At 42.2% G+C, this 24,305-nt stretch overlaps 1 protein-coding gene across 3 annotated transcripts; it reads right to left on the reverse strand.

Annotated features, from left to right (window-relative positions):
* Positions 1 to 118: 118 nt before the first annotated feature.
* Positions 119 to 24,122, reverse strand: NSG1 (neuronal vesicle trafficking associated 1). 3 transcript variants are annotated; one of them, XM_061469097.1, is made up of 5 exons: positions 23,865 to 24,122; positions 23,204 to 23,357; positions 19,568 to 19,684; positions 8,048 to 8,158; positions 119 to 2,768 (listed from the first exon to the last, which is right to left on the reverse strand). In XM_061469097.1, exons 2-5 carry the CDS (start codon positions 23,330 to 23,332, stop codon positions 2,568 to 2,570), a joined length of 558 nt encoding a protein of 185 aa, XP_061325081.1. In that variant the 5' UTR covers positions 23,333 to 23,357; positions 23,865 to 24,122; the 3' UTR covers positions 119 to 2,567. The 3 variants fall into 3 exon arrangements, with proteins under 3 accessions (XP_061325081.1, XP_061325071.1, XP_061325062.1); XM_061469087.1 differs by having other exon boundaries at positions 23,204 to 23,354; positions 23,865 to 24,120; XM_061469078.1 differs by having other exon boundaries at positions 23,204 to 23,435; positions 23,865 to 24,120.
* Between the last annotated feature and the right edge of the window lie 183 nt (positions 24,123 to 24,305).

The following is a 24,305-nucleotide window of genomic DNA, read 5'->3' on the forward strand; positions in this document are numbered from 1 at the left end:
AGGAGAAAATAAACCAATGATGGTTTTATCATAATCACCCACACATCTGTGATGGCTGGAGCCCAGCTCCCCATGTGCAGACCACAGCAAGAGAAAACTGGTACTGTGCAAAAGCATCTACGCTGTCTCAGGCTTTTATTTAATCACACCACTGCAGTACATAGTGATCACTTTGCACATGTTATGACCTCAACTCCCCATCCTCTGAAACTACTTGAGTCAGAGAGCAGGCTGATTTAATAGTAATAATAATGGTAAGAAGTCAACTAAAGAGCTTTACTTCTAGGTGAAAAGAGAGAGTACAACACAAACAGATTCTGCAGTGAAACAGATGTGCTGGGGTGTTGGAACAAAGCCCAGGGAGTCAACATTAAAGCAAAACAATTCAAAGTACTAAAATAGGCAGCAATTTGTTAATCAAGATTAAAAAAAAGTTCCAAAACCAACTGTAGATGAGACTCAATAAACTCCCTCCTGTTAAATCAGAGAGAAACTGGGTTAGACTTCACAAAGCATAAGCAGTCTCTTTCTCCTAGATTCTAAAGCTGAGCCATTTTTAATGTTTATTGTTATCAGAGAGAGAAATAAGTTGTTTCTTATCAGTACTTACTTGTGCATTAAAGTTTTTATTGTACTAAATTTAAAGGGGGGAGCAGATGTCTCAATCACTTTGATGTAGGAGGGTGCTGGGAAATAGATCTTTCTATCCTGTAAAATCAGAATGACCTCTGTAAATACGCTGATATGAAATATATGGTTTGCTGTCTCTCTCTCCTGAAATGTCTATTTCTAGATGTTGTACGCAACAAGCAGCAGCATCCTTACTCCTTACTCTGCAGAGTGAAAATGTCAAAAGTTACCCATGAATACATTTGATACAGCATCTGCCTATTGCAAAATGCAGACACGGTGTGTTTTCAATTTCTTAAGAGAAGACTGAAGTTTTTAAATGCAAAGAAAAATTTGGCACATAATTTATTGCTTTTTATGACTTAATAAAAAGCCTTTTACACATCTTGTGTAATGGCTGTTTCATGTCAAACCTAAAGAATGAAGTAAGAATGGTTATTTTAACTGTATTGGTAAGAAAGGTGGTTGATAAAGTAAATCTACTGGAGAAAAATCAAAGTAGAGCTGACCAGATCTTGAGAAACAGCCCATACTGAGGGTTTTCCCTTCATTTTGATATAGTCTCTACCAAAAAGGAACTTTTGACATCTCCACTACCCCTTATCCCATTCACATGACATGAACAGAAGGGTGACTGGCTTGCCCAGATGCTCCACACACTTATTTTGTCTAACTCTTAAATTAAGGTTTTTTTTGTAATATATATTTAAGATTTATAATAAAAATGAAAACATGGTTTCACACAAAGAATAGATAAGTCTGTAATTACAATGGAACTTCTGCGTGCATCCACAATACTGTTTTCTTCTATGTCTTTTCCCCTCCCCATACATGAACAGTTCTACTCTTCACTTTCTTTCACATGTAGCTTTAAAAGATCCACTTCTTGTACCCAGTCTGCTGGTTTCATGCGTGATGCTTTGTGGTTTAAAAAGTATCACACTGCACACCATGCATAAACTGAGAGCTCTTTCCAATTCATAAAAAGGGAAAATGTTAATGTAATAAGAGAAAATTTAGACATGTTACTCCCTCACTTGCATCCAACAAATTATATGGCAGACTACATGTACTGTGCATAGGCTTTCTGCCTCTGAACTATGACCAAAAGATGTAATTTCTCATTAGGATATCCTTGAACTGCCTATTTATTTATTTATTTTTACATTATCCTCAACATCCATCACTAAAACTGTCTGTGTTTTTCCATGACATCTACCTAGTTTGTGTTTCAGTGCACATCTGTACCAAGATGCTAAAGCCACAGTGGAAATGCAGTTAAATCCTGTTGACAGCAATAATAAAACATTGAGCATGCCTTGTTGCGGAGAACTTCATCATCACTTACAAAGAAACAACAGTAGAGAAAAACGTAAGAAAAATGCTACCTGACACTTTCTTTCTCCATACAAGTCATTACATTATGCCCTTGACATCAATGCTGACTCTCATTCTTGCTTGAGCCAAAAGTAAGTATTAGATACAGCTTTGATCTGAACAAGAGATCACTCTGGTTATGGCTGGGGTGTTTCAGTTTGCAAAATGACAGAGAATAAAAGAAGTCATAAGTAAAGGATCAATTCAGAGAACAGAACACGTGATTGATCTAAGGTCCAAGCCCCAAAAATCCAGTGATGAAATCTGTCAGTATCCAATGAACTGCAAGAACATACCTAACATTGGGGGTTTGTTAACATTGAAAATGGTGTCAAAGCTCTAAAGCGATGCTGGTAGGCACCTTGTCTTACGCCCATGAATGTTCTGCAGCAAGTTTTTGGTTTGTTTTTTTTTTTTGCAAAGCAGTATCAGCAAACAGAAGCAGTTGCACCATAAACATGAGTAACCTCTAAATTATCCATAGTTATATTTAATGAAAAGTTCCTTAAAGTCCCTTAGTTACCTTCAAATGACATAGTGTTACTAATTAGCGGATCATACTAAGCCGATTTCTCCGCGGCTTCAGTCTCCTGTTCCGATAGTTTCTCTTCTGACAGTACTGTCATCCATGGGGACACCGAGCGTGTGATGGTTTGCTTGGCCAGATTGTAGTGGTTTATGACTGTGTAAAACTTCCCTCGAGCACTGGAGTCTTGTTCAGAGTAGTAGTTTTCCAACCCAGCTGGAATGCATTGATTATTCTGAAAGGAAAACCCATCACTTAGATACAGCCCCATTCACACACTGAATGTGGTTCAGTCAGGTTTGGTTTGTTTCTTCTTTCCCTTTTAGTCTAAGCCAGCATTTACTTTCTGTCAAGATGCAACATAAAGCAATTAACTACAGTGTTTTCCTACTGTGTTCAAAATGTTCTTCCCCACAATCCTCAAACTACTGGTATATTTGCCAGCAAGACCAATCCAGGTTTATGTGCCAGGACCATTAACACACAAGAAATATGCTTGCCTGAAATTATTTTTAAAAGTACTCAATCTCCAGTTCCAGCCATCCTTTGGAATGGTTTTTCCTCCCCACCTAGTTTCCAAGTGTTTACCCTACAGTTACAGCTGTCTGTATCCTACCTTTGGATTAGCTTCAGGCACTTTTGTATGGTGTTTTCAGTCTGAGGGACAGAAATTAATGCAGATATATTGGTGCCAAGGTACAAACAGTTTCATAGCCCAGTAAGAAAGACATACAGGGAAAACATAGTGAGTAGCCAAGCTTATGTGCAAGTGTGTACACACACACAGAATACTTCACTCTTGATTGTCAGAAAGACACAGCCAGCAGCAGGCTTTTAAAAAGCTATCTTTAGCCATGGGACTGCATTATTTAATTTCCCTTAAGTGTAAGAGCACTGAATAGAAACTGCTGGATGCTCAGAGCTTTTGAAAGAGAAACGCACGATTTAGAAAAGTAGGATCCAAAATTTGCTGTCATCTTCAGAACCAAAGGGAGTGCAGTGCATTAGTCAGCAGGTATCATTTAGCCCCCGTTCAGGGATGGTGCAGTAAAAGCCAACACAGTAGCTACTTGCAGTGAAGGTAAAAAATTACTTGGGCATATCCTGTGACCCCCCCAGGTCTTGCTGCAGAAGGTGAGAGGTCTCTCTGTAGGTCCTCTGCCACATCTGCCAGTCCAGGCTGCCTGGCCTGATAACTCTTCCCAAACCAATCAAGTGCTGGGGCAGAACCCTGGGCAACTGAATGGACCTTCTACGATACAAACTAGGAATAGGTGCAGCTTGAAGAAAAGTAAGTCTAATCATTTCTACTCTCTTTTAAAAAGAAATGGGCTTTTTGGTCTTCCTGCTTCCCACACTGGCTAAAATTTATAATACCCCAGCACAGCAACTCTGAACTGCTGCTGGTCTCATAGAACTTGGCAAATGGAACTTAATATTGGAGACTGCTGAGGACAAACACACATGCAAAAATGCCATGGGATTTAGGACCAGGTGCTATCCATCTCAGTGTGTCCACCTTTACTTTTGGGTTGACTCTTGTCAGAAAACCAAAAGAGCATAAATGAGCACCAGCAGCAACAGTTTCAAATGGTTTAAATTGTAAAGCAGAAAAACTGGGGGTCAGATCTAACAGACAGTCTTACCTTAATATAAATTCTGAATTCCAAAGATGTTAGTGAAAAAAAGCATCAAAAGGTATGAAAGAAAAAAGGAAGACTTGCCAAAACAAGAGGCCTGCATGTGCACCATGAAACCTGCCTGCCCTCAAGAGTACATGTGACTGCTGCAAGCAGAGTCGTTGCCATGGGACTAACAGCCCTCCCACGAGTTACACCTCCTCAGTGCCAACCTGCTCCTGTAACAGAAGCCTTGATGCATGTCAGACTTGCAACAGTGCTCCAAGTTACCATCACATCCACCCAGGTTCAGCTTATCTGGTATCATCTGTTAAGGAAGCACAAGGGCAAATTCTCCCCCAGCATTTTGCTGGAAGTAGCACTACAGAGCAGGCAGGATTTCACCCCAGCTGAGCAGACACTTGTGCCTGTTCAGCACTGTTTTAGTCCCTGTGGCCATAACCATTATATATGCCAGTCGCCAGACCGGGACCTAGATTTAAAACATGTAATCTAGAATTATGGAATACAGTTACTTGAGATTAATGTTCTCCTACATCTACCTTGCCATCTTCTGGAAGTATTATCCATGCTTTATCTGGGAGAGCTGACACTACTTTTGATGTGATAAAATGACTAAGAAGTAGACAGACACAGCATCTTTGTAGTGATTATTTTACCCAGTTATGCGATGCAGTCACAACTGTAAATATTTAAAATTGTAAGTATTTAAAATTAGATCAATCCATTGGCCTAGTGAAATCTGGCCAAGGAAATTCAAGCAAATATAATTACTGGTGCTGAAGACAAGCCAAGATTGCTGCCAGTCTAAAAGAATGCCACAGCATCTTGTGTTGCTTTTAGAATCACTTTGCTTTGTAACGGGCAAAATTACTCAGTAAGCGGTTTTTTTTGTGCTCACAAACACACACAACATCTGACCGAAGAGCCTAAAGAAACACACAGCAGTTGCCATCCTGACTGCATTTTTGTTCCTGGGATTTCATGCTTCTAGAAAAGATGGGAAAGAGCTCCCTTCTGCTCAGTGCTTCTTGTTTTCTGCTCAAGGACAGCCCCTCTGCTTAGCTCCTGACAAGTCACACAGCACTGGGAGTGACTGAGCAATGGCAGATGGGACCAATGCTCGTTCTGCTGCTCGCCTAATACCTTCATCTTACATCGGACATCTCTCCATCGTTTTTGTTTCCATGGTTCCCAGGTAAGAGAAGTAGTAAGGAATGCCATGAGGAGAAACTGGAATGCTCCAGAGTGAGTTGATGGTCTCTTGTTTATTTCACAACTCTTCTATTTCAGAAATTAGTTATGGGTTAAAGCCTTTGAGAAAACCCTGGTTGCCAGTCTATGGCTGTATTATGATGACTCCTTTTGTTCCTTTGACATGAAGACTCCAGTGGTATTCACTTCTAAATAGTATCTTCTGTCACATTACCTTTGCTGGGTCAGTAATTCTGAATTTAATAGATGATGGTATTGTCTTTAGTGCACTGAAATTACTTTGCTGTACTGTCCATGAGTCTGACAGAACTCAGGTGCCTTGGCAATGAAAGCTAAAGGGTAACAGATGTAGTCTGGGGCACACTGAAGTCCTGCAGAAACTCATCCAGGATGGAAGTGCACTCAGGTCTTTGAGGAAAACACAGGTGAGTCACCAAGAACCAGTGAAAATCACATCAGAGGAGTGATCTACCCAACATAAGTACTAGGGCTGTGTCAGAAAGCCTGAGCAAGTGCAGAGTTGAGGCTCAAGCAGTCTGCCTTTGCTATACAAAGGAAGATGAGCAGCTTTGTAAGCACACCTTCAAGCCCTGGATGTATAGGACAAGCAGGAAGGTTGAGAACACTGAAACCTTTGGAACTGCTCCATGTATGAGAGCATCAAGGCAGAGAAGAACAAGCCTGACTCAGACCTATGGTACATCAGCCTTTATGCAGAGATTCCCATGGTACCAGGCTTCCTGAGGCAGGGGACACCTCTGCCCTTACCCTGGAAATCACATCAGCATCCACAGCCTAAGGACATCTAGGACGGAGAATGTTACAGAGTCCACATCAAGCACAAAGCCAGTCCACTGAGACACTGGTCACAAGGTGACAGATACAGTCTTCATGCCTCTTAGGACATCTGTGCAAGCTCTGACGTGACATACTACAGACTCTCCCCCCAAAAAAATACAAAGGCAACAAATACAGATTCATGTCAACACTGGTAGTTTCAGGCCTTGTGTCATTTGCTAATGTGTTTATCCTGTAAAACTCGTATTCAAGAGTTACATGACCAAAGATGCTGGGTCTCCTGGAGTTACGCCATCAAGCAGCTAGGAATCAGCCTTCAAAACTCAAACACTGGGAGAGTAACAGTAGTGCAGGCCTGTGTATGTGCTGCACCTTAAACACAGCATGAGTTATGGGACCTTCTGCCTAACCTCTGTTTCAAACACAGGGACCTAAGGAGAGAAACCCAACCACACTTTCACAGTGCGACTGAAATACAGCTAAGGAATTGTTCTCCCCTTAAACATCTTTAACATGAGGAAGAAGAGACAAAAGCCAGAAGGCTGCAACTCAAAAGGGAGGGACAACCTGGTATGAAAGGAACCAGAATCAGCAGGCTGTTAACTAGACTTACAGCAGGAATATGTAACCCGCCATTCCTGTGAAGTCAGGATCACATCAAGACAGGCTCAGTAGGAACATACACTCTGTATTCCAAATTGCTCAAAGAGAAATCTTAGGGAAAAAAAGGCTATAGTCCCATGAGACTTGAGCACAGGGGGTTTCAGTGCTTGTCTGAGACAACAAAAGAGAACAACAGCAAAACCAAGCACTGGATCTCCTGAGTTACCTCCAGATATTCTCACCACAGTATCTTCTGCCCTTGAACCAAGGGAAAGCAGTATAACCTAAAACTGACTGCGTGGAGCTAAGTTAATAGAGCAGGGCATCACTGATTATAATTTTGGACTAGATTCTTGCAAGATATTTATATGCCTGAAGTGACAGAATCAAAAATCCTAAACAGGATCATCAAGGAGTGCTGAGGCAGCCATTCTTTCTTAAGTCCTTCTGAAGACACTAGGTACCCATCTGATTCATTACGTGCCTAAGTATTCTTAACAAATTAGAGGGAAGGATGCCATCATCACTGCTACTTTTCTATCTAATTACAGCCAAGCTCAACCCTGCTGAATCTACAATGGAGAAATCAATGTTACCTTTCTGACTTTGAGCGCCGGTCACAGCTGAGGAGCCAGCACTAATATCTTGCACAAATGAAGTGCTCTGCAGCCTCCCTTTCAGATAGAACCAGGGGTTTTCTCTGATAAATGTGTTTTCCCTTTTTTTTGGCATCACTTTTGGCCCGTGGCAGTAGGGCTCCAAGGTCACTGTTCTAGAACAAGTTCTTTCTACAGAAATAACCCTGAAGTCAGTCTGCTGCTCCTAATGAGAACATCACTCACTGGGTTTTTGACACATATTCCAGAGTGATTTCTTTTCCCCCTCCAAGTTTTATCATTCTCTTCTTTCCTAAGACACATGAATTTAGAGGAACAGCAAAATTAACCCATATGACCTAATAAATGAAGGCTTTGTCCAGACAACTAGAAGTGAAATAGGCTTGAAGGACACTAGTGCTGGGACTGGGCTGTATTTTCAATGTTAAGAGCATTAGCAAAATAACAATGTTAGGAAAATTATGCAATAATACAACCTCAATTATAAATTAAGCAGAAAGAAACAGCAGGAAGCACAGTAACCTCTGTAAACAAGCACAAGTTTCTGTGCAATACAGCATGACTCAATCAAGGTTATACAGAAAACAACACAGAGAATATTACATGCTCTCCTGTTTTTCTAGCATGTGAACACAATTTACCTTGAAAACAAATCCTTCTGGACAGGTATGGTCATACTTGTAAACCTTGTAGACTACCAGAAATACAACACAGGTTAAGAACGCGAGGGCAAAAAGGACCAGCACAGTCACCTGTGAAGGAAAATAAAACATGCTCATGTTAGTAACGCACTGCTAATTGTATTGCTGTTTGTCACTGCTGGCAGCAGAAGCCACCTCTAAGTGCACTTTACAGTAAAATCAAGTAAAGGATTAAAACAGCTGCTTAATTACTGAGGGAGAACAGGGAAGCAGCACCTAAGTGCTTCTACATCTCCCTTCTCTGAGAAGCAAGCAGTTTGTCTGGTCAGAGGCCCATTGCCTCTGTACTGCAAGGTGGGTTTGGCTGCGCTCCTGTTCAGTTCACACAAGGCCAGAAGGACACATGGAGGTAGCTTGAGTCTGCTGCTGTTTGGATGATGCAAGTGTAAGTCTAGTTTATGTCAGCTGATAAGCGTGTTTGTTTTCCCTGTGCCTGTCTCAGAATGGAGTCAGGTGACAGTGCTTTAGTACAGGTGTCATCTGGATAATAGAGGTGACTGCAGCAGGGCATGGAGAAAGTAATGTCTGCCCTCTCTTGTTAGGAAGAGAGTTTGTTGCATCTGCTACGAACATATAGATAGTTACACCTTAAGTCTGCATGCTTTGTTGCTCAATCCTCCTGAATTCATAGCTTGAAACAGTACTTCTTTGCCACACAGAGACTGTGCAGGAGTAGCTCACTGCCAGATCCATAAGGGAATATACCATGCTCAATACAGGGCTATCCTCAAGGAGCAATGTTGCACCTCTTTCCACAGTGCTCACAGAGAACCCTGGAATGGTTTGGACTGGAAGGGAGCATAAAATTCACCTAGTTCCAACTCCCCTGCCATAGGCAGGGACACCTTCCACCAGACGAGGTTGCTCAAAGCCCTGTCCAACCTGGCCTTGAACACTACATTACAGAACCATTACAGACTGCATTACATGGCACTGACTTTCCACCATGTCTGTAAGCACCTCTCTGGTCTGGAACGTGGGCTTGAAGTTGAGTCTACAATCAGTGTCAGTATCAAGCTAACGCTTCCCAGGAATAAACCTAGAGCAGATGGAAACCAACAGCCTTTTAGGCGAGACCAGAGACAGAACTAGCTCTAGAATGATCTTGCCTCTGACAAGAAAAAGAACAAGATTTTGACCTAGCAGTTTCACTGCAAAGCTCCTAATTCAGCTCAGATGTGAGCTGAGCAAACAGCATTCTTTACCTGGGAGAGTGTCCAGAAGTGTGTTTTTATTATTCTAAAGCTCCTACTGACAGACAACTGAGTGGCTCAAGGAGATCACGCAGTAAGAACTGCTGAGCTTTTTGGGGTTTTGACAAGTTAGAAAGAAGCCAGCGTGTTCTACAGCACAAGAAACAGCAATAAACAGAAACAAGCAAGATTATGTGATTAATTGAAGTATAATATAATCTAAATTTTAAAGGAAGACAAGTAAGCCAGTTGTATACATCTTCTGAAAAGAGAACTTAGGCACATGAGGGTCAATTATGAAAACAAGAATAATCTGGTATTTGAGAAAGCAGCAACAACAAGAAAAACTTGTAGCTTTGCCTCTTGGTAAAAACCACCACCACACACTGCCTTTATGATAAACCCCATAACTAACAGGATCTGCAGCACTGTGAACTCTGTGCTAGTGGGACTGAAGATATGAGATGAAGTTTTAGGACTTCTCATGCTGGGCAGTGAACTTCATCATGGGCAGAAAACAGTGAGTGCTGCACTTCCTGGCTGAAACAAGGCTGGGGAGTTTCATGTGCTGCTGCAGCCAAGGATTTTGTAAGGATTTTTGACAAACAGAAAATAAGCACAAAAGGAGGGCTGGAAGAGAGGCAGGGAGAACTACAGGTCAGAAAGTAATTTAGCAGAAGAAACTCAGATATTGATGTAGCAATGCCCACTGAAACAAGACAAGGAGCAAAGGACCTTCTTGGTTAACAGCAACGTCTTCAGTTTCTCTGAACAGTCACTGGGTTACAAAAGCCTCCCACTGACATCAATTTTCAAACCTAATTAGTGTTTCCCCAAGTTTGTTACTTAATTGCATGCATAAAGGTTAACATGGATCACACTCTCTTGCCAACCTTCTCTTTTCTGCTGACATGTTCCTTGTCTCAGTATGTTCAAGAGCTCCAGAATCCAAGCGATAAAGCACATTTTCCCTTCTGGTCATTCTCTGTGGCCCAGTTTAATAATGAACAACATACCCTCCACCTCCCCCCCATTCCTACCCAAGCTATGCCCTAGCTCAGCCCTTCTCATGTTTTTTTAATCAGGCCTCTCCCTTTTCTCTTCCATGGTTGGTTGGGGCCTCTTCCTATGTTTCCTCAGCTATTCCACCCACGCTCCTGTGCAAGGCCCTTCACACTCCAGCTTGGCCCAAACCTGGCATCCCACCTTCCACCATTTTCCCTTCCCTACAACTGTAACAAACCTTATTCTCTTCTCTCCCCACAGAATTTTCCTTGCACTGAAGGCTCTAGGAAAACTCACCCCTAAGCCTGCAGTTCCCACTTGGGCTCCTTGTTCCGCTTTCCTATCACCTTGCTGCTATCCCTGAGTCCTGCTCTACTGTATGCAGGGCCCCAGTGCAGGTTCACAGATCTGCTGGCCTGTGGAGTCATGGGCCCAAGGCCACCTTTCCCCGTGAAGCAGTGTGGGAAGGTGAGGAACCAGAAAGGAGCCAGAGGCTCCTCACCCAGTCACTCTACAACACACGCACTGCAGTCCAAGTTTCAGGTTTTGGGTCATTCACTTCTCACTGACTCAAAGTGTGTCTGTGTTATACTGTTCCTTTTGCTCTGACAGTCACTGCTCTTTCCCTTGGAGAAGAAATCGAAAAGGGACTAGAAACTGGGGAGAGAAAAGATAAAATCCAGATGGGATTATTGCTGAGGCTTCTCATGCCATACAAGATATATTCCACACAGCCACTGACAAAGGCTGCTCTCTGTAGAAGCATAGGCCTGCGACATGGGACACAGACACCAAGCAGAACAATTGCTATGTTACACATGAATTCAGCTCACATCTGCCTCCTCCAGTAATAGGAGTGAACAGTTTAGAATACTTTGAAAAATATTCTCACATCTCAAAGTATTTTAACCATATTCCCTGGCTATCCTACGAGCTAGGAATAGATTTATACAATTAGTTCCCAGTTGTAACCATTCCAACACACAGACAAGGCCTCAGGAATATACTGTAAAGATAACAAGCTCATTTATAGTTGAGGCCAACTACTGAACAACAAAAAAAGATCTGTATTTCCACAATCACTGCAGGACCACTATCTCCAAGCTCTGAAACTGTTTTGGAAAGTAATGATGTTTTTTGATAGAGGTCAAAAGCCAACTGTTGTGCAGACTGCTGGAGCCTGGCAAGTTGCAGAGCTACAACCTCAGGGCTGATTTGCTGAGACATGGAGCATTTATCTGTTTCACAGATGTACATGGAGCTGCGAGTTCTCACTGCTCACACAGGTTACATCCAGCATGGTTCCTCCGTTGCCACACAGTAAACCACTGGAAAGCACTCTCAGGGCTCCTAGTTTGTAATTTTCATGGGTCTTTCCTGCTTACTGTATTTCTTATTCACTTTGGAATTAACATGTACATTAAAAAAAATATTAATTTTGGTATTAATATGTAAACTGTTATTCTCATTATCTCCAATAATTTGCAATCACACTCAATTTGCAAATCCCTAATCAAATAAGCTCTTGTATCCTTCCTATTAGAAGAGAATCTCCCTTCTCTTACCATCCATCCTTCAGGATACAAGTAACATTCATCTAAGTAAAGGACAGTCACATGCACAAACGACAAAGACAGAAAGAAATCCATCACTGGATTCCAAGGTGATTGCTACCACCTGTTAACCCAATCCACTTCTCTCTTTTGAGCTGAAACTCCTTCCCTTCAATACCCATTTTCCTTTACTCTCATAATAACTCACCACTGATGGTCCACAACTGTCAGACTCTCAGGTTCACTTCTAACCTTGAGACAGCCAGCATCTCTCCCCCACCAGTAACACAGTGTAGCCCTAGCTTCCTACTTCACCTTCTGAGCCCTCTCCTCCCAGCATGGGAAATGGGAAGCCATCAAAGCTGCTCTTTAGACCACAAGCTCTACCAAAGCTGTCATTTTGTTGTTTTCTTCCACAGTAGCTTTGTACACTCACTATGAAATAAAGGAAAGTTATTCTCCTCTTCATACCAAGGCACTAGCAGCAACCTGCCCTCTTCCTTTGTTCAAGGCAGGAGAGGATGCACTGCATGCACAAGCACCACTCCCTCCCTTCTGGAAAGAATCTGGAATCTCTTCTGTTTGTGGTAGCCAGCTGGCATAAGTGCAGAGCCCCACATAATGGAAGCAGAAGCCTTCTGAATTACTATGATCATTCACTGCCATATACATCCCGCCAAACTCCAAGGTGACTGTCACATCACACGAGTGATGGGCTTTTAAAATGCTTTTCATAAAATAACTACAAGACAGTACAAACAATTCTTCCTTCTGACTAGGAACTCGAAGCGTGGTTTTGTTTTCATCTTGAGAGTGTCCTTTAAAGGTGGTTTTAAGGGGTCTGGCAGCAAAACTAAGTGAACAGAAAAGACGACAAGGTATTATGTATGTGGCAGATTAATAGATTGTAAGTGAAGAGCAGAAGGACAACGTCTAGCCAGAAGCCATTACAGTAATCGAAATGAGAGATGACTAATGAATGAACTAAGTGCACCCATAGCAAAAAAGCTGTCTTCAGTCTCTGTAAGCATTTTGCTGAACAAATTAAACTCACCAGATCTGACAACTCCCTAACATGTAAACAGCTTGTGAGAAGCCTTGCCATCAGAATCTGCTACGTCTTCCCAATCAGTCCACTTTGTTACAGCTGCAAAACACTGCACGCTGCATTTTCTCTGCCTGGCTGCTGCAGTCTCCTCCTTCCTTACTTTGCTATAACGTTTCTTGTACTGCCTTTTAAATCAAGCTGGAATATTACAGCAAAATTCATCAACTACACCAACCGTGCCTGCTTCTCTTCACACTCCTTCCTGGCAGATTAGAAATCATGTTTCAAGGCATGCACAAGTCTGCTCCTTTTGCTCCTCTTAGCTCTATCTCTTTCCATTTGCCTGTATCCCACTAAAGCCTGGGTGCAATCAATTTTTCCTCTGCCTTCACCTGCACCTTTCGCATCATGCCTCCTCCTCTTGACCAACATCCCCATTAACACACTCTTACTGTGCTGCTTTGCACTGCCTTCCCTCATGCTGTTCCTTCTGTCATGCACCTTTCTGCACACAAACCCAACTATGAGCATTCCTGTTACTACAAGAAGTGGAACTAAAGTGGAACTAACAAGACACGTAGTAATTTTCACTGCTCAATCACTGGCACTTGGTCACATCTCATGTTACTCCACGTTTATGTATTATCTATTTCAATTGCAGCCTCTTGGGACCACAACTTTCATTTCCGATTTGCCTGTAAAGTACTAGGCACAGACTTGGTGCTAGCACTAAACAAAAAGGGTGAAGACATAAATTTATGGAGCACCTTTCATACAAAGTGATTTACAACCAATTTATGCTCTGCTCACTAGTGAAATGCAAAGCCCACTGGGATGAAATACAGCAACTCTGTACAACCATTTAGGCCAGGAAATTAAGATTATTGCCATCCAATTTAAACTACAGGAGAATTTTGGGCAGGCAGACTGTAATTACAATAGATTGTGTCTGGCTACAGCCCACAGACTGAAATCCGTAAAACACCACACTGACTTCCCTGCAAATGGCCGTGACCTCCATTTCACCTCTCTCCACTGAAATCCGGCATCTCCAGCTGCATAATGCCCTCTACCAGAACGTTGGAGAGCACTGAAAACAGCTCTTCACTCCTAATATTCCTGCTTTTCCAAAATGATATTGTTTGTTATTACCTGTCCCTAGTAGTCTACATGAAAAACGTGTCTGAAACAATGCACTTAAGCATTAAGAATTGTTCAACTTGAAGTAAATGGCAACATGAAATAAAAAAAAGAAGGAACATTCATATCTATGCATGCAACATTTGACTCATTTATTTATGGAGGAACCTAAATTATACAACTTCCCGTACTTGTTTGTCTCAGGAGCATATATACATATACAAGATGACTGGTGGCTCAAAAGACAACCAGGTGCCTCATTTCAGAAGAGTATTTCTAACATGATGTCATGTTTAGCTATGTGACTGGTATCTACCTATTAAACTCAACTTTCTTCACCAGAACACTCATGTCAAACTTTTGTGGTCAAAGAGGATGACAGTTCTGGGGTAAAGTGTACAGAAAAAGTAGAAGAAATTAAGACTGTCCTTCTCAAACACAAAAGACAAAGATGAAGAGGGAGCTGGCTGGGATGCTCACCTGGAGATGACCAGGAGGAGCAGCAAAGCAGATAGATATGTGAAGGAAAGTAACAGCAATGAAACTACAGACCCAGTGCTTATTAACAGTGACAGTACAAGACAACAGAATAAGCCTGCAGGGGAGCCGACTAATGAAACCCAAGGGAGATACTGTTAGACAAAAATAGGTTAACAAGGCAGTGGCCTTGAGATCTGACACCATGGGTTAACACAAACAGGTAACAAGACAGTGGCCTTGAGGGTCCAGCACTGTGGCTCAACATCGAATATTTCCTTCATTTCTCATCACATGGCACCATATATTAGTTTCTTAACTACAGAGATCTGAAGAAGCAGTTCAAGAAACTCTGTGGCCCTGAAGTAAGAACTCTGATACCTTCCCAAACAAAGAGAATATTACTGAGGCCAGCAGAAAGGCTGGAAAAGGTTACTTCAGGAGAGGAAAGGCTATAGAGGTGTTACATATGGAGAGGCCCAAAACATCATCTTTGTCACCAGCATCACTGGTTCTGCTCCAAGAAAAGGATTTCTAATGGATACAGTAGCAGAGGACACCTGACTTGGAGCAGGAGAGCTGCTGTTAGGCATCCACTTAACTTAAATCTTCTGGCTCTGACTGTAACAAAAATTCCTTTCAGCCAAAAATTTAGTGTGAGGATTGTCAATGTTACATCAGAGACTTGTCTAACAGGTAAACAAATGGAAAAACCACAGTTGCCACGCAGAGCCTTTACTTACATCAACTGATTTAAAACAGCAGTTAGATTGAAAGAAGAATCTCCTTTATTTTTCTTGCTTGAAGTAATAACAGAAAGATTCAAACCCTGCCAAACGCTTATGCTTGTGAGTAACCTTAATCCTCTGAGTTGTGCTACTGAAGAATACAGAACTACTCATGGCAGTAAGCACCTGTCACTCTCCCAGCACTTAAGGATGTGATATCCTGCACAGAAATCAGCTGACATCTCCTGCACCTAACAGACTTTTCCAGTAGGAACAAAGAGCTATTCAACACACAGAGTATCACACAGAAACAAAGAGATTCTTTTTGCAGCAATAAGTTATTAGTTATATTGGTATTATTAAGAACAGGTTAAAAAGTCAGAAATATTTTTTAAAGGATGCCACTTTTAAGACAGGTCAAAAATGAAGTATTTAAATATACATTACATACATTTTTCCAGTCTTAAAAAAAGCAGGTAAAACTTCAAGAACTGATTTAAAAAGGAAGTCTTGATGCCTCTTCCATAACCTCATACAGGCATTTCAACAACTGCTTGCTACTTGACAATACATGGCTTGCACCATATGGTCTTACCACAGAAATAAGCTTAAGGCTTTGGCTCTGCAGTTAGATGTATTTAGAGATGTCAAGGATAAAATCTGAAGAACTGAACTGCCTTTGAATAGAACCAAATGGCTGAAGACATACCACAGCTTGGATTTATTTAAGGAGTTAAAATATATTGGGAAACATAAGTATGTGCTTTCAAAATACCTCTGTGTGTTCCTTATTCAGGTTTCCCCCAAAGACAGAAAAAAAATCTCCTGCTTTGATACAACAAACATTTTTTAAATTGGTGTGTTTGTGCACAACTGTCAATTGCAGCCCAATTCAGTGGGTGCCAAAACAGACATCCCACTGCAAAATCCAACTGGAGTTTGTAAAAATGCTGCTTTGACAATGGCAGGGCAAAGGTTTGGCCTTGCGTAACTGATACCATTAATTTTTGCCTGCAATAACTTTCTCCTATGTCCTGATTCATAAGGCTCCTTTGAAATGACATTTCCAGTCTTCTTGTGTTATTCTGTACAGTGGACAATATACAGGAGAGAAAAACCTGCCTCGTTCAAAGTTGCTCTGCAGATGTGAAGGACCAACTCCCCGCATTAGTCTATACTGTTCAAAGAATACAAGCAAGACTTCTCTTTCTCAATGAAAAATAACCTCCAGTGAAAAAAAACAGCTCTTCCTTGGTGTGGTTAGTGCCATAAAACTAAATGAAGACAACAGCGTTTTCAGAATCAGGAAGTCTTCGTATTCTTCTGACAGATTCTGATTGGAATTCAGAATGTGGCTTCAAACAGGAAAATTATACTTGCAGTTGTCTTTGTAAACATTCTCAGCTCTGTTGTAATAACTGTGGTAATGTGGAGAATGCAGAAAATAAGTTTTGTAATTTCTTATTCACCCAGCTGCTGAATCACTAAATGATCTACATGACATATGCACATGCTGGAGTTGCTTCCTTTGTTAGAATGTGTCATTTCTCAAGAACAGCTTTAGATGATCTGCACTGCTGAATCCCAAAAATGCAATCTGCTTTGTCCTTATTTAAGAAGTACACATCTTAGAACACATATGTGAATTAATTGTAAATAGGCCTGACTCTATTATTTTTAGCACAACATTCTGGCTGGGTCTTGTGGCAAGCTTAGGCATTGGTGATGTACAATATTCAAGTCACCGAAACAGCATCTGAAGCTTTTTTCATGAACCCAAGCCAAAGTCAATATCCCATCAGTTAAATAATGCATCTCATAATTACAGCAAATATTTAATTTTCAAACAAATATCCTTTTGCTCTCTCAGAATCAACAGCAGTAGTTAACATGATGGTTCACAATTAATAAGGACCCAAGAGAAAACCTCACACAATCAGTACTTTTCATCTACATATTTATGAAATTTCATCAATTATTCATGTAATATTTACTACTGGGAGTGGTGAATACGACAATCATCCCTGCTGGAGAAGCAGTCAGTTCTCTTGAAAATGTTGCAAGCAGTGTAATTCAATTCTAAAACTGTTACATAGAGATTAAGGGACATTTTTAGGACCTGGATGTTCTGCATGAAACTATTGTTTTCAATTAACTGAACCAGTTTTCCTAACTGATCAACCCCCACACTCTTCTTTAGCAGCCCAGACTTACAGCCACAGTGTGAATCACCCTGCAATTCCCAACAGATACCAAATCTTACTGAAACCTCTGATGCAGTAGTTACCTAGCAGCAAAACCTAGCAACACTGTAGTATGAGATTAATCCCAGAGCGATCATCATAAAAGAGTATCTAAAACCTATTTTATTTAAGTATGTCATCCAAAGGTATATCAAAACGCAACACAAAAATGCTCAGGCTTCTAACTGTTCAGCTATTCAAATTAGGAAAGGCTATCCAACAGCCTATCCAAAGCTATTTATTGTTCAGTAAGGTCTCATTTGCTCAGCTCTCCCAACAAAAACAGAAAAAGCCCAGATTATAAAGGGATGTGCAAAAAATTTAGATGAAATCAAGATGTTCAGAACCCTTCCTTACCTACAGTGTAATGTAACAACGAAATCCCTTAGTTGCTACAGCTAGTAGATAAATGCAGAATTCCTCAGGTATAGATTCTGCTCAGCTGCTTGGAACTGAAGTCTTAGCAGCATACTCAAACTAAAAACTAAATACTCTTCCTTTTTTTTTTTTTTCACAATGTAGTAAGCATTTTCAGATCACCACAGTGTGACCAGGACACACACAAAAAGACAGGAGGCATAAGTTCTCTTTGTTCTCAGATGTCCATCTGCATCTTACCCAACAATACAGTGTGCACAACCCTCACCTGAGAGGAAGGGGATTATTCTCAAGGACTGGTGCCAAGGAGGAGAGTGTCAGTCAGAATGTAGCATTTTCCCTGAGGGATAGGATGTCCTTGCTCCACACCAGGGAACAGAAAAACTGGAACTAGGTTTCTTAGTATGTTTCTGCCACACCCCATATCTCTTATTAGCTATCTGGCATGGTTCCCCACACAGCTTACTGGGAACCTACAGACTTCACTGTGTGCCTGAAGACTCCACCAGGTGACCTGCACTGAAAAACATTTGTCCTGGCAACACTCTGCAAAGTTCCTTTGCAAACACAGCCTGAAGTGTCTAACCCTTCCTTGAACCTTGACTTTCTTCATTCAGCATGATCCACAGAGCTGCGTATACACTTCTGAAGGTAGGCTTGGGCCTGGGCAGCTTTTAGAACCACAGGTCAGGCACAACAGAACTACAGTCTCTGGGTAGGCACTGCAACTCCTATCACGCAAACTGAAGTTAGAAGTGTGCAATATAAAGAAAATCCACATCCTTACTGAATCTTTATTTTTCTCTCACAGTAAATCTTAGGTTTTCCCAATGTATTTGTACCCATGCACTGACCAGTGTCATTGCTTACCGTTTAAAAATGCTTTGGCACCCCTGGGTAATATTCCAAATTAACAGCCCTGAAAAGCTGTAGTCTTCCTTTGTTAAGACAGTAAGTAGGAAAGCATGAGCTGAAGTGCCAACTTCCCTGCTTTCCAAGAAAAGCTATCCTACAATGAGAAGAGGAAATGGTAACTCAATCCTTGCACCAGTTAACCTCTCGGCTTTCCTGTAGTAGTACTAAAGGGAGTAATAGGGGTGTGGACACTAAAGAGTAAATCTGAGTCAGATTCTTGCTGAACTGCTGTCTGCCAGTAACAGTCATCACCAAGCTGTGAGACACAATTGGACCAAGAAAACTGATAGCAAAGAACTCTGGTATACACTCTTGAGCCGCCAAGTCATACATTTAACTATAAAAATACACATAATGAACTGTGACAGCGCTTTTAAGAGAACGGTTTGGCCACAGTGAAAAATAGGAAGCCAAAAGGAAAACAAATACTCTTGTGGTTCTTGTCCTTCAATACTAACAGGAGCTTTATACATTCCACAACAGCTACCTGCATGCAGCCCACATACACCCTGGCCAGCCATGCTCCAAAACCGACACACTGACACAAGTGCCTTCTGAATTAATCTGCCTGTGAGGGATTGCAACAATAATGCTGCAAGATTTGCTCTGCTTCTAACTGCTAAATACTGATCTATTATAGCATTTATCTTCCTCATGTTCTACTATACCCACAACAGCCACTCTGTCAATTCTATACACTTTTGACACAATCAGCAATTGATTTTAAGCACTTCTCTGAACACAACCAAGTCATTAACATCTTCATATAGCATTACTTACCTTAAATCTTTCTGAAACCCCTTCAGTGATGCTGATTGTGAATTCAGCTATTTTAGGAGTACGGAACTTGCCCTTCTTGCGATCAGGTTCATATTCTGTTTTTGTTTTGACCACAACCTTTAAAAAAAATATGAAACAAATCAAAAAGCCGTCACCTGAAACACAGAATCATAGAATGGTTTGGCTTGAAAGGACCTTAAGATAATCTAGTTCCAACCCCCCTGCCATGGGCAGGTACACCTCCCAGTAGACCAGGTTGCTCAAAGCTCCATCCCACCTTACCTTGAACTGGCCATACAAATCTTATTCATTAACTCTTCTTTTACCTGCTTACAAATACATCTAGCACAGTACTTTTTTTCCCCTACTTGTATTTGGCAGCCAAAGGTTGTTAGTTTTTTTCCCAATTATCCATCAAAGTGGTTCTGATGAATCTACAGAAGACTTGTTATGCTACAGTTGCACAAACATTCAGTTCTCTCAGCTGTAGTGGTACTGTGCTGCTACACTAGGCAAGCATCTACTTACTTTAAATCCAAATCATGAAACTTCCCACTTTACATAGTTTGAAAACAGCCACCTCCATTTGCTTCAGGAGATCCTATTAATGGAATTTCAAACTGGAGACTAATAGGACAAGACAGTTATTGAGGAGTGCCCATAGAAATCTAGCAGATGATGCCACCAACAGTCATGCTCTTTGAAAGCACTAGCTGCTATTCACTATGTACTAGACTATAGGTCTTGGCACTCTTATTTTTAACATCTAACTTTGGAATTGCCAGCTGTAAGCAGCAAGATGCCCACAAACCCTTGTGTTAATGAGATTTCTTAAATAATCCAAGGCTCTTCAACTTCAGTTTATTCCTTGCTATGAGGTACTGCCCTGAGCTACACCATTTAGCACCTTACCTGTATTCCTAAAATACTCATTACGTCACTCACAGCTCTAGTGCTCTCCCAGGCATTCTAATTGAACAAAATTCTCACATACCTAACCTATTTGCCTCATTTTTGCCTTCTGCAGTTTTTCAGGGTCTTTTTCAAAGTACCACTCCCAAGACAGTGTGCAACATATTGTACTAACAGTGCTAGTAAGATCTGCTCAGTTTTCTCTGTTGTTTCAAGTTAAAAATATGCACTCTTAGATTTTCAGAATCAGATTCTATCTACAGCATTACGCATGGTCTCAATAGCAACTACATTATTCTGAAGTTAAGACTGTGACACTTACAGACAGCAGGCAGTGAAATTAAAGCTTTGGGTTACCTGAAATGGCATCTAGAATGTATAACTGTACCTGGACTCAGTACCACACAGCTTACCAGACACATAGCATTACACATATATGTGCCGGACAAAGGTTTAGAACTACTTTACCTATTTTCAGCTCTAATTAATAAGATAATAATTACCATTTAATTTTACAACTGCCAAACAGCATCATGGAAGGAAACCGTAGATTTCTGGCATGCTTTTTAACAGTTTACTCCCCCCTTTATGTTGCATAACCTAAGGCAACTCAAGTCACCCTCAGCTGACACTGAACATAAAGTTCTATCTATGTGGTTATATAATGTCTTCTTTTGTTTAATATACCTAAGTATGCATCTGGATCAGTTCATCCTTTTAATTTAGAAGCTGTCAAAATCATGAAATTCTTAGCGCTGTAGACACTGCTGTTCAAGAAGTTATGCTTCACTGCCATACTGGAGCATTCTTGTAGGTGAAAAATAAGCATAGATATATGATGTACTCCTATTCATTATACATTAATAGCTTTGTACTTCAGAATTTGATCGGTGTGTTAATCTTGACTTAATAATGTTTCTTTTTTTTCCTCACATCAGCTGCTGTACTACTGCCTTTGGGTCCGTAGCAACCAGTAAAGTCACACTGACCTCGCTAACCAGCTGCAGCCAGTAGGGCAAATAAATATAATGGGTTTATTGTTTTCCCTGTATGTTTGTGAAAGGAAGGAAAGCTAACAGACAGATAGACAGTGGAAGGAGTAGAAGAGCCAACCAGCTATTCCCTTATTTAAGCTTCTAACCTAGCTGTAAATTTCCTTTCATTCCAAACAAATGGCGTGAAGGAGGGAGGAGTTCTGCCCCATTTTAGTAAGAGCAATCAGGCTGGCAGAGAACCTCCTGGGCTCACTAAAGAGGCTCTGCTCAGGTTAAACCTATTACCATACAGATCCCCAGTTCAGACTCCTGCTTAGCAGTGCAGTAACGTAACAAATTCCTTTGGACACTGGTCCTTGGTAATCAGTTATATCCAGTCACCAGTTGGCAGGCGTATCAGACACAGTAAGGCTTAACTTGTTTTAAAGCCTTAGGGTGCAATTTTGTCCTCAGTTACAAGATTTACACCCATGTAACCAAGGGCAGAAAATGGACCCTCAGGCTCTCTAACAGCTGTTATGGCTTATTGCATTTATGCCTGCCAACTGGTCACCACACACAACACAGAATGGTGTTGATAGCAATTAAAATGGAGGTCACAAATTTATCTGTATTATCTACATGCAACGCTCTCCTGAGACAAATTTCATAAGGTAAAATCCTTTACTCCAATATAAGATTATGTGATTTTTTCTGAGCTATGAGGAAGGTATAGCTATCAGTTTATGTAGAAATAGAACTGAGCTCGTGGAAGACACAATGCCAAAAATAAAAATCAGCATAAAGGTATTATACTTTCCCAGTTAAATTTTCTATTTTTCAAAGACTACGAAGCATTTATTTTGCCAGATGCATAAGTGAGAAATGTTCAAGTAAGTATCCTACTAAAACAGGATACTGAAAAATAGGATACTGGAATATTTGAAAATTTATCCTACTACTGTATGCCTTGCCTGTAGTAACACTTGCTGAATTCTTATTGTGAGAATAAATGTACTTACATGCTATCACATCACCTTCCTAAATCCTCAGTAATCAAGCCATGTAATGAGGTATGCAGGATGCACACTTCCCTTCCACCCTGTAAGCAGCACCTTGGACTGTCCCCTTCCAGCTATGTAGCATCTAAGTCACTTATCTGGAGGGTTTTGAACCAAATCAGTCACCAAGGAGAAAATTCAATGGCCTGTTCTCATCTCATTATTTCAGCTTGTCAGGCTCTAGTATTAATTTCCTACTGAAGCACGGAGGGATCGTGGAAGTTCTTTCTCCCTGTGGCAAGTCTGCCCGTGCACATCTCGCAGAGAAATAAAGCGGTGCTTTATTCCCCCCCCATTAGGGGGGCATTTTCTGAACAGAAAATTCATATCATTCACAGAGAATACACAGTACCTTACAGACACAAAAAAAAATACAGACTAGAAAGGGCTATGACAATACAGCATAGAGAAGCTTGCATTTTTATGTTTAGACATTTTATACAGCAGCACTGAAATCTGCAGGTGCTTCTTGCTAATATTTCCCACTATTTCTTTATGCAAATCGCTACTACTGGATTTTCATTAGCTTAACCGTTAATCCTTTTCCCCAGAGAGAACTAGCATGCCTTAAAACACCCCATATTCCCTGACATTTCTAAGCTGCTCCTTACACCACGTAACCTATTCTTTTGTTGCTCGCCACAGATTTGGGTGTGATTCTCCAGGGTGGAAACGAATGCCTACTGTACCTTATCAGGAGGCGGGAACTGGAGCTGATTGACATCCAGGGGTGTGATCAGGGGGATGGTGTCAAATCCATCCTCCAAAAGGGGTTGCTTTGTGCTCTTCTCGCTGAAATTATTCCCCAGTTTCACCATTCTTCCAGGCTAGAGGGATTTTCTGCTGACACACACGCACAGAAATGCAAAATGTCAGGAACTCGGGATGCACCAGACCTTTCCACAGCCCTCAGGGAAATGGCTTATGGAAAAAAAGTAATAAATATTAAATATTAACATTAAACAGCGTTGGTCGTTGTGACTCGGTTACATCTTGGCGTTTTGGGAAGTACTATGGCCAGCGCTTTTGTTGTCGTAGTTAAACAAAACACAAACCCCAAAGCACCCCAAAACGCCAGACACGTTAGCCTGATCCCAGCGCCGCCTCCCCACCCGGCTCCAGTGCGGCATCGCCCCTCAGCCCACGGGATGGGGCGGGCTCCGGCGCCGGCCCCCGCCCCGGGCCAGAGCCCACCGCCGCATCCCTCGCCCAGCCCGCCTCCCCTCACCGCCTGCCCGTACCCGCAGGGCACCCGCCGCGCCCTACCCCGCCATCCCGACCCCGGACGGCCCCTCACAGGGGTAACGGCCGCCCTTGGCCGAGGTGTGAGGCAGCGGCCCCGCCACTCACCGCCGCGGCTCCCGGCCCTTCCTCGGGGGGCGGCGAGGCGTCGTTCCGTTGCGCCGCGGCCCGCGCAGCAATGGCGGAACGGGGGTCGAGGCGGCAGCTGTCCCTCCGCGGGGTGGCTCTGGGCGGACGCAGCGCCTGGGCCGTGACGCAGCCGCTGCCTGGCTGAGGGCAGCTCTGGAGCAGGAGCAGCAGCAGCACAAAGGGGACCCGCGAGGCTGAGGCGGGCGGCTCCCCACAGCCGGCTACTGGCGCAGCGGCAGCAGGTGGAGGAGGAGGCGGTGGCGGGGGGACGGGACGCGACGCACCGCCCTCCGCGCCCCTCCCCTGGCGGAGCCTTACGGAACAGAACAGCACCGAGGGAGCGGCGGCTGCCAGCGCCGGGCGTTGACGGATCGGGGGGCTGGCGCCGTGCCCCTCACGGCTGCCCCGTGTCCCTAACGT

This window comes from Pezoporus flaviventris, unplaced genomic scaffold (assembly GCF_033815535.1).
Source record: "Pezoporus flaviventris isolate CSIRO_AGI_PZ_B2104156 unplaced genomic scaffold, CSIRO_AGI_Pfla_v1 ptg000002l, whole genome shotgun sequence".
NCBI classification, from domain to species: Eukaryota; Metazoa; Chordata; class Aves; order Psittaciformes; family Psittacidae; genus Pezoporus; species Pezoporus flaviventris.